This window comes from Opisthorchis viverrini, assembly GCF_000715545.1.
Source record: "Opisthorchis viverrini unplaced genomic scaffold opera_v5_173, whole genome shotgun sequence".
NCBI classification, from domain to species: Eukaryota; Metazoa; Platyhelminthes; class Trematoda; order Opisthorchiida; family Opisthorchiidae; genus Opisthorchis; species Opisthorchis viverrini.
The window spans coordinates 368,061-378,610 of NW_008751827.1; the positions used below are offsets into that span (position 1 = coordinate 368,061).

At 43.1% G+C, this 10,550-nt stretch overlaps 1 protein-coding gene across 1 annotated transcript in view; it reads right to left on the reverse strand.

Moving 5' to 3' along the window:
• Nucleotides 1–6,433: 6,433 nt before the first annotated feature.
• The window catches only part of T265_14289 (hypothetical protein), a gene marked incomplete at both ends in the record, with an annotated part of 28,713 nt that continues 24,596 nt past the window's right edge, over nucleotides 6,434–10,550 (reverse strand). The window contains 2 exons of the mRNA XM_009172966.1: nucleotides 6,434–6,611; nucleotides 9,202–9,244. Coding sequence (XP_009171230.1) covers nucleotides 6,540–6,611; nucleotides 9,202–9,244 — 115 coding nt within the window. The remainder of the gene's footprint in view (nucleotides 6,612–9,201; nucleotides 9,245–10,550) is intronic.

Consider the following 10,550-nt stretch of genomic DNA (forward strand, 5'->3'; position numbering starts at 1 on the left):
TCCAGTACATGGTCCCTTCAAATTCTTGGCCTCAAAAGTGCAATGAATCAGAGAAAATCTCATTCGGCGACCCTTCACGACAGAGGAGCACTGGCACGACAGATATAGTGGGAAGTTTACTTTCAACCATAGGTGGTCAGGCAAACCTTATTGGGTTTTCACTCACATTGTCGGTTGGAATAACTATGACTTATCATCAGGCACCACAAGTGTGATGGGTTTTTTTAAAGAAGAATTACCCCCCAAAGAGAGCAGCAACGTCGTTAAGTATTGCCTCAGTGTCCATCAAAGGACATCCCAGCCACTTTACTCAATGATAAGCACTTGTGTCCGGTGTTCGAAAATACCATAACAGATAGGCTGTTACTTGTTAAAAAAACGGCACTACAGTAAAACCATTAAGCGGTTCCTGGTGAAAGATATTCCTTCATCAACACAAAAAATGACTAAAACACAAATGGATGACCAACTGAGTGCCATGAGCTATTGGAACTTTCCTTGACGGTGAACCAGAGGCAAGTTCTTTACCACCGCGGAAGAACATCCCAAACGTGCCACAAGCTCTGGATCCACGATCCAATCTGAGGGTTAAATAACAACTAGTGTACTTTTCATGTTGCTTATGCTTTGGTGAGTAACTTGAGCTGTTTTCGTAGGATTCAAAATATATTCCGACGGGCTTTTGACCTGCTCGTCGAGTTTGACAAACAGTTGACAAACGATCCGAATTGTAGTGCGTGCACCAACTGAAGAGCCTTTGACGCACCTCTTGGGACAATTTGAATTTGTCATTCAGACTTTGTTTTTTTTTCAAAAAACGTGGGTACGAGGAATGTGAAAGAGCGATTCCCACATAAAACACTGAACACTTGGACCGAGAATCGCAAGACATGTGAGGTAAGACTGAGAAAACTAAGGCAGGATAAAAAATGGTTCTTCTAGCAAGGCACTGATGCTAGCAAAATGGACGGCATCTGTATGAGTGCCAGTTGATCCAACGGTAACTAGAAAATACCGTAAGCCATAAGCGATGTCACCAAAAGTGTCAGTAATAATCTATGGAGGCTTACCGGAAGTAAACGGGTCCATGGAATTTCTTGAGCGACAGGTACACAAACTAATGCATTTGGGAGATCGGTGAGAATCAGGATGGCAAAGATCCGCGAGAGCTTGGACGTGGTGGGCAACATATCGAACGATGCTGTCAGAAAAATATCGTGCTAAAAAGGAAAATGTGGCGCAAGATGGTTCATTTCCCAACATAAATTCGTCTCGGTGAGAAATTGCACATGATGAATCAACACACACACAGGTACACACTAAAACATTGGAGAATCGAGTGCTTAACTGAAATCGTAGTAGGTTATGAGCTCCGCAAAACGGTTACATTCTCGATTAAATGGGTGTCACAAACGCACTTAGGGGATTATGGGATAGGTCATATTTCTGTCCTTATGACTTCTCATGGCGACTTCAGATAAAAAGTCAACTTTCGCTGGTAAAACATCGAACCGTAAACGTCAAGATCAACACTAACTAGTGCAGTGACTGAGGGCAGGTTATTCCACGAGCAAGTCTCAAAAATTAACGTCCTCAAAACTAAAAAACGAATGAAGATTGTTTGGAAAAAGCTTGTTTTCTGAAGATTTACTGTCCCGTACATTCCAATGGAGCCATGCCTTATGAGCACCATCTTTCACCATTCTGAAGGGCTGGGGTCGACCTGTAGCTGAGTTACGGTGGCACAAGAAAACTCGGAATTCGAGGAGCATGAGCAGATCCAAATTGAGCTGACCAGCACTCCTATTGCCTGGTGGGCTGGTTCGAATACTGACGTCCGTTCCCACGCGATCCGATGTCAAGAGTGGGCCAACTTAATCATACGGTAAGATGTTAAATACCTGTAGACAGATGATTGAAAAAAATCCTAGTTAGTCACGACAGATGGACATTTACAGTGTTGCAGATAGCATCCCGATTGGTCTGTTGGAAAGCCAATAAAATAACATGAAAATGCGCCGTCTTTAAGTGTACCAGCCCGGTGCGCAAGTTTTAGGTACACTGAAGACATTCACAAACTCATGAAAATTAGAATTGGCCTGCTCAGAAAAATTCGCTTGATTTCCAGCTTACAGCCTCCAACCAGTTGAGCAGTAAGCTGTAACCACTCCAAATCGAGTTCGAACAATCATGATTGATTATTCTATAAATTAGCAAGGTTAACGGGTGAAGGAATATTCGTGTCTCTTCTGGAAAAGAATAGATAATTAAGTAATTTATAGCTGAGCTTTAGGGGAACCTCGGTCACTAGAGAAACAGAACAGAATCTAGCGGGTTAAGAGACGTCACAAAGAAGGTGGGAAGCACATTACATACGGGGGAATCTGCAACCGACCTGGATTCTAAGGAAGTCGAAAAAGCGTTCCAAAAAAAGATGCCCGAAACAGAATTCTTTTTCAGCTTCACATGGCCAGTGCCAATAGGAAGGACCAACGACTCACATCAGCGGTCTTGAGTCGTAAGGGATGACAAAACTTCTCTCCATAAACATAAAGTTCTTATGCAGTACCTCGGGTAACTTTAGAAGATTGTGACAATCGGGAACTCAGTAAGCTCGATCTGCATTACAACACAGTTTGAGCAGAAGCAGTGACTGTTGACTTTTAAAATACGCACCAATAAAAAGTGGGAGTTCCCTCGAATACTTTCCACTTTTATGCAGAGGATACCGGAAATTACTCGAAGTTCATTCGTGAGGGTTGTTTTCTCGTGAAAAGGATTCCCTTCGAAAGAGGTGGTTTGTATATATCATTAATGAACATGTAAGAAAGCTTCGTAAATGATTTGTAAAGCAAGAGAGTAAAAGGTAAAGAGTACCGTGAACACGGTTTCAGTCTGATGCCTCAGATATAAGTAGTGGAGTTCTGGGGGGATCGGTTACGGGTTGGGCCTCTAGCACCATCAGGCTTTTGACTGAAGGTGTATCTCTAGCGTTGCGCACAATTACGTATAACCTGCGGAGCAGCAGAAGACATGCGGAGAACATCTGGTCACCAACACAACCATGCCCTTTGGATTCAAAGAGTAGCGTTATCAGAAATGATTTATGTTCTCGCTGTTGTTGGCTTGGAATCAGGTTTGGCCAACTCCTCCAGATGGAAAACCAATGGACCGCTTGACACCCGGTTTCAATCTTTCACTATGGTGAAAATGCCTCCACTACAGGTAGAATATGAACAGGGATTCCTCAACAGAGCCTACATTGTATCAGGTCACATGGGGGTATTTCAGTGAGCGCCTTATTCGTTTGCGAACACAACCGCACCCGACCATGCTAGAGGATTAGGAGATTAATCTTTAGCTCGAAAACAAACGTTAACAGACGCGGGATTGTGCCGATTACTTCACAGAAAACAACACTACTTCACTTTTGCGGTCCATACCAAAGGAAGAGACAATTGATCTAGGTCCGACCCTTCGTGGAGTTGACTAACGATACTTATTTCAAGCCATACCAAGAGTTGAACTTCGGTTATCTGACGCGAGCATATCAGCACACCTATAATAATAACATAGGAATAATCGTTCAGCTGTTACACCCATCCGGTGCCTAGCTGACATGCCACTCGAAGGTTGCCCAAGTTCGAACAGGGGAAGTCGAGAGGAAGCGGTCGAGTTCCAAACAAGGACATTCCGATCAGTAAATTCGCGCTCCAACCACTGAGCTATCTCGCCCCATCATCACATCAATCTATGAAGGCAATCAGACTACGAGCAGGGTACAAAGGCATAAGGAGAGTAACTGGTTAAGCACTTATACAAAGTCGCGCCTATAGAACGGGAGTTTGACAGCTGTGCATAAAGGAAGCTAAAAGCCTAGGTTGTAGAGGAAGACAGGGAGCAAATAAAGGTGCCTACGAATTGCGGCTCACACGTTTTGGCCTCAACTGCTTACTGACGTCAAAGCTCTCACATGGAAGGGAATGGACTGATACAGAAAGTGATATCGGAACGATATGAATCTAATGACGGATACATCCGGTCATTCATAGTGAAACTCGACAACAGGGTAATTGTACATTATATATATATATATATATATATATNGACTCGTTTATGTGGTGAGTTGTGTTTTTTTAGTTTGTGGGCTTGCTAGTTGCTTTGTACCGCCAGCTGAACACATGATAATCTTTATCAAGTGTTCGGTCCCCATTCTGAAAGGCGAGCAGCACCGACGGCGGTGGTGTAAAATATATATACATGTACATATACGTATATATATATATATATATATATATATATATGGGGTAACTGTATATTCGAGACCAACTCTTTTGATAAATAACCAAACCTCAGTGACAGGGACCTATTGATCACAGCCGCCTAAGAGTAATACAAACCATGGCACTGGACAGAAAACATATCGAACCAACCTCGATGAACCCCAAGTAAAATTTTCTGTTAGCGGCTCAAGTGACGACCAGTCATCATACTGTTTTACTATTTTTCGATGGGGCTCTAAAGATGTAACCAAGTGAATTTAAGATATCCCGAGGGCTGCAAAATCCTGAGCTGCATGCACGAATTTCGGGCATCCAATGATAAATTGTGACCTCATAATGAAAGTTTCAATGGTTAAGGTTCGAACTTACCGATCGGAATGTCTGTGGCTCGAAGCCAAACTCAGCGTTTCGACTGCTCTTGTCTAGACTTGGGAGCCTGACAGTACTTTAAGCCCCGTTCTCCATTCGGTTGGAACCGAAAGGATGTTACAGTTGGACGATTATTTTAATTCTCATCGAGATGCCTGTGCAACTCTGAGTTACGGAAAATTGATGCTCAGCTAGTGACAGTCTTGCCGCTCAAACAAACTCGAAAGTGCTGGATTTAGCTTGCCACAGAAAAAAGAGTTGACTATTCGCCTAGCTACGTTATATTGTCTTTAGGACCACATGCATTTTACCACAATAGATGCACTGAGGGGTGCGCCGGAACGTAGAAAAAAACCTGAAACTTTCGTACGACTAGAGAAAACGGCGACAGATCGATGCCGCACTGACTGCGTTTCTACTTGGTCATTCGTCGTCTGTCGTGCTGCCACCCAAAACAAAACAACTGATCAAATCATTCATTAAGCACGGTAGTTTCATATAGCGGTCTAATTACGGACGCCGATCTGTAGCTACAGCCATCAGAGAATTCAGTATTGCATGAGAACTTCCATTTAGCTAATCACAACAACTGGTCAAAGATAGCTTATTGATTCTTCAGTGAGCCGCAGGAACAAATCTAACGTACAGGAGAACCCCGAAATACCATGCTACGCATCCCGCACAAACCAAACCGGCTTTTCTTCCAGGTTTTCATCTAGTCTAGGCGTGTTTTTAACATCTGGACTTGTAAATTATGTGCAACAGAAGCATGGTACATTGCTCTCGAGAATATACCTCCGGAGCACACTCAAATGTTTTCGAGACAGAGGTGATTCGTCGTAGGCAATCAGTGAGAGTTTGGTGCATGTTTTATGTACTGCATTAAACAAAATTTCATCTGAATATGAGTGTCTTACAACAGCAGTTGTGGAGACGGAATAAAACTCGCCATTTTAATGACAGTAGCTTATCCAGATATTCAACATTATTCGGAATTCATGTATATTAAATAAACGTCCGACGTAAAGAGAAAGGAGACGCGTTTACAACAGGGAGTTAAGAACCTATCGTCTGTTACTGAGAGCTCCAAGCGGCTACGTGAAGATAACATTGGGAACGAAAGTGGTCACAGACGGGAACGGCAACGTAGCCATATCAAAGGATAGATTTCGCCAAAAGGTCGACAGTACAGGATAGAAAAAACGAAAGCAGGCAGCAGACCGGGTGCAAATTCATCTCCCACAAGGCTGCTGTGAACTGCCTATTAACAGAAACCCATGAACTTAAAACGTGCTCGTTTTTCTGAACATATGATTTAGCAGTGGTTTTCAACTCTTTCCAATCCACGTTCCATATCCAAAGATATCTGAATTAACGGATAGAGCTGACACATAAAATAGAGCAAAAGATCTTGTTCGTGATGATCTTTTACAGTCTTCCTGCGAGGAAGGAGACAGAAAAAAACATAGGGAGACGTATTCAGGTTGGCAGAATACCTGCCTTGTCTCTCACGATAGCAGAGAATCTCCTCAATGACTGACAATAACTAGATAACGGTGGCTCAAACAGATACGGTTAACATTACTGCTGCTTCACTGTTCCGCCACACCGACTGGCTCTCATGAACCAGAATAGGCTTGACTAATAGTTTGTCTTAGGATAGCACAGATGAAAATCTATCAGATACAGAATAAACCAAGCACCATTACCACAAGCAACAATCTAATCCATACCAAGAGAGCTAAGCCAATACAGTTTTGACTCAAAATTCTATTTGGACACAAGAAAAGTAGTACAAAACATTTTTCATCTGATTGGGGGAATATAAAAATAGGCACTCAAAGAGTTTTATTGAAATATGGCTTAACAAAAATGTAACATAAAAAGTCAACTGAGAAATTTTTCCTCGATTCCGCGAGGTAGGAGCTTTTCACCGGGAAGCAATGGACCTTTCCGTTCCTAGAACAAAGGGAAACAGATTTTTGATAAGGAACTAAAATCTTGTCAATCATAACTGATCGAAATGTCCAGATGAGAGTTATCATGCGCGAAACATCTAGACTACGTAAAAACAGTAAGGCATTGAGAAAATTTTTTCCCATTTGGATTGTGGAGATATCAAACGATTGCACATCCCGAGAGTAGACGGGGACAACTTTACAGTAGTGCGCCTGCATAGTTGAATATATTCAAACCATCATCCAACAACCTATGAGTAGCTCCGAGCACGATGAGGGGGCTTCCAGCTGGGAACTCATTACACGACTAATCAATCAATATGTGACCATGTTATGCGGTCTCCTTGAATGACGGATAAGTGGCAGCATATCCTGGCTAAGTGCGATTTAGTCACCCTGTTGACCAGCCGCTCGTAGCCTAAAGGTAAACTGCTCAAAATACTAGCCGGGATGTCCCTGGTTCGAAACTTCCTGAAGTTTTATGAGAAACGCATTGTGGATGGTTCTGAAGCAAGATGACAGCTGTACAGCGCTCCCTGGCGTTTCAGCATAGACCGGTTTCACTTACAGGGTGAAATCTGGATTGAAGAACAGGGAATTCGGTTTTTCCTACTCAGGATAAATCCAGCCGTGGATTATAAGCGCTTATAACCACTAGTTGACGATGGTAAACGCCACACCACAAGGTCTCGAACAGCGCTCCTTATGTACAATTCAGGGAGAACCTTTTTTCATCTTCAGCTGTATTCAAAGGTTAAGCGGCTTAATTTGAGACATTGGAACAGTACATATGCTTTCTCAGCCCAAGTGAAAAATTTTCACACAACTACAGCTATTCCTAACTTTATGTACACAAACTGCGATTGAAAAGGACTGCGGATCACCTGTGGCGAGGGAGCCAAGCAAGCAATGCGAATTTTTTTAGTAGTGTTGTATCAGGATGTATCAACTAAACAAATTACTGCTTGATCTGAGTTTGTATTTCTCATAGAAAGTAAAGTGCCATGGGAGCGTTGTCATTTGTGTCATGACTCTACGTAGGCTAGGGTACTGCTTGGGCACCCAGAACCAGATGGGATGAAAATTAGGGCCCTCGACCAAAGTCTTTGGCTCAAAAGCCTGACCACAAGGCATCGGTGCTTGGTAGAAAATGCAAACGCATCACCATATATGTAGAACAAGTCACCACACATGTTCCAACACAAACCATCATCCAACAACCTATGAGTAGCTCCGAGCACGATGAGGGGGCTTCCAGCTGGGAACTCATTACACGACTAATCAATCAATATGTGACCATGTTATGCGGTCTCCTTGAATGACGGATAAGTGGCAGCATATCCTGGCTAAGTGCGATTTAGTCACCCTGTTGACCAGCCGCTCGTAGCCTAAAGGTAAACTGCTCAAAATACTAGCCGGGATGTCCCTGGTTCGAAACTTCCTGAAGTTTTATGAGAAACGCATTGTGGATGGTTCTGAAGCAAGATGACAGCTGTACAGCGCTCCCTGGCGTTTCAGCATAGACCGGTTTCACTTACAGGGTGAAATCTGGATTGAAGAACAGGGAATTCGGTTTTTCCTACTCAGGATAAATCCAGCCGTGGATTATAAGCGCTTATAACCACTAGTTGACGATGGTAAACGCCACACCACAAGGTCTCGAACAGCGCTCCTTATGTACAATTCAGGGAGAACCTTTTTTCATCTTCAGCTGTATTCAAAGGTTAAGCGGCTTAATTTGAGACATTGGAACAGTACATATGCTTTCTCAGCCCAAGTGAAAAATTTTCACACAACTACAGCTATTCCTAACTTTATGTACACAAACTGCGATTGAAAAGGACTGCGGATCACCTGTGGCGAGGGAGCCAAGCAAGCAATGCGAATTTTTTTAGTAGTGTTGTATCAGGATGTATCAACTAAACAAATTACTGCTTGATCTGAGTCTGTATTTCTCATAGAAAGTAGTGCCATGGGAGCGTTGTCATTTGTGTCATGACTCTACGTAGGCTAGGGTACTGCTTGGGCACCCAGAACCAGATGGGATGAAAATTAGGGCCCTCGACCAAAGTCTTTGGCTCAAAAGCCTGACCACAAGGCATCGGTGCTTGGTAGAAAATGCAAACGCATCACCATATATGTAGAACAAGTCACCACACATGTTCCAACCCCCAACCTGGAGGGCCAAGAGACTTTTTCATAGAAGAACTATCATTAGCCTTGCTAAAACACTAACTTGATCTAAACCATCCCAATGCCGCCGGTAAGTAAAGCGGTGGTAGCTGAATATAGTGTACATTAGTGCTTCTTGTCGCCTCGTTCCAAATATGGAAAAATAATATGTAGAATCTACTGGATTCATTTTGACCTCTCGGAAGCGAAGGAAAGTGAGAAAGAGTAATGAGAAGCCAGTGATAGTCGACATCAAGATCCCGGAACTTATACGGTTTGTCACATGCCATCGGACGTAAAAGAAGCTCATGTAATCTCAACAACTTTGATGGAATTGTCTGGTTAGAAATATCGATTGGCTATCAATGAAATGAAAGTATTGTGTGATTTTCACAGGAGGGATGAAACATAGGACTCACCCGAATGATTCCTGTCTTCTCGAAAAGAGATTCACCGCAATTTCTTGAAAAAGAGGAAAACATAAGGGTGTAAGAAATAGGAAGAATACAAGGAGCCACTCAACGCATGACCGAACGATGTGTATTCCGTGATCGAGAGGATCTATGGTGCTACATCCTCTCTAGCCGCTCGTCATCAAACGGCTTGGTCTTTAATTACTCATCGACCGGTAGCGGCTTCGAATCCCCCTGGAGATTCACGAGATGATGACCTTCGAGGGAAACTTTCAAATTTTTCAAAGCATCCTAAGAAACGAAAAAATATTGTCCATTCTCCAATAAACGGAAATTCGGTGTGTACAATTTGATCGTCCGTTGTCCGATCCAGGGTCCACGTGCACATATGAAGTAGGGATTCCAACCCACTGGAGAGAACTCGAAGATTCAGCAACAAACCATTGTATCAGATTTCCACAAACAAACTACTGAAGTACTGATTACTCTCTCATACAGCTAATCTGCTATTTACCCGATATTCCTTACCAATATTATTATTTTTTCGTCCACTGACTACCTAGACATACCCGCTATTGATAGCAAATGTGTTCGGACGTGTATGGGAACTGCGAAAAGGTGTTTTATCCCGTTTCGAAATTGTCTGTAGGAGAAGCTATTGGGAGAACCAGCTCCGAATGTAACTGGACTACACAACTACCAATGGAACAACCGTTTCGTTGAGGAAGATTTAATTGGTTGTTCTTCACATGCCCTTGACAGTTGAGTTATAATTTTAGTATCAATTTCTGGCCCGCCTAGAACTTTCCACGTAAGCTTTATGAACAGCCCGCTTCCGGCTGCACATAACACGCTTGTACGTGTCAGTGACTAAGCGCATCAGGCTATCAAACGGCTATCCAGACTCGGGGTCATGGTAATAAGGAGACATTAATAAGACTGTGGTCCACAACAGAAACGTGTGGAAACAGCCGGTCGAACGTTGCACGAGTATTACCTCAATTGTGTTCCTGGCGCATTCATTCTGAAGTCGTACTTGCTGCGTACGAGCGAGGCCTAAACATGTGCATTCACTCAAGATGTCGGCGGTGGATTCGACCTCCATTTTCAGAAGAGAAGCACGTGATCCCTTGCACCAAGCGGCTAGTGGTATCAAGAGCACTGACGATGTCTCCTCAATTGGAGACGAAACGTTTGTAAGTTGATTGCCAATCAGCCATCTGAGTAACCACCCTGACTACCAATGGTTTGACACACTTCACTGACGATCCTCAATTGGAGACGAAACGTTTGTAAGTTGATTGCCAATCAGCCATCTGAGTAACCACCCTGACTACCAATGGTTTGACTGACAC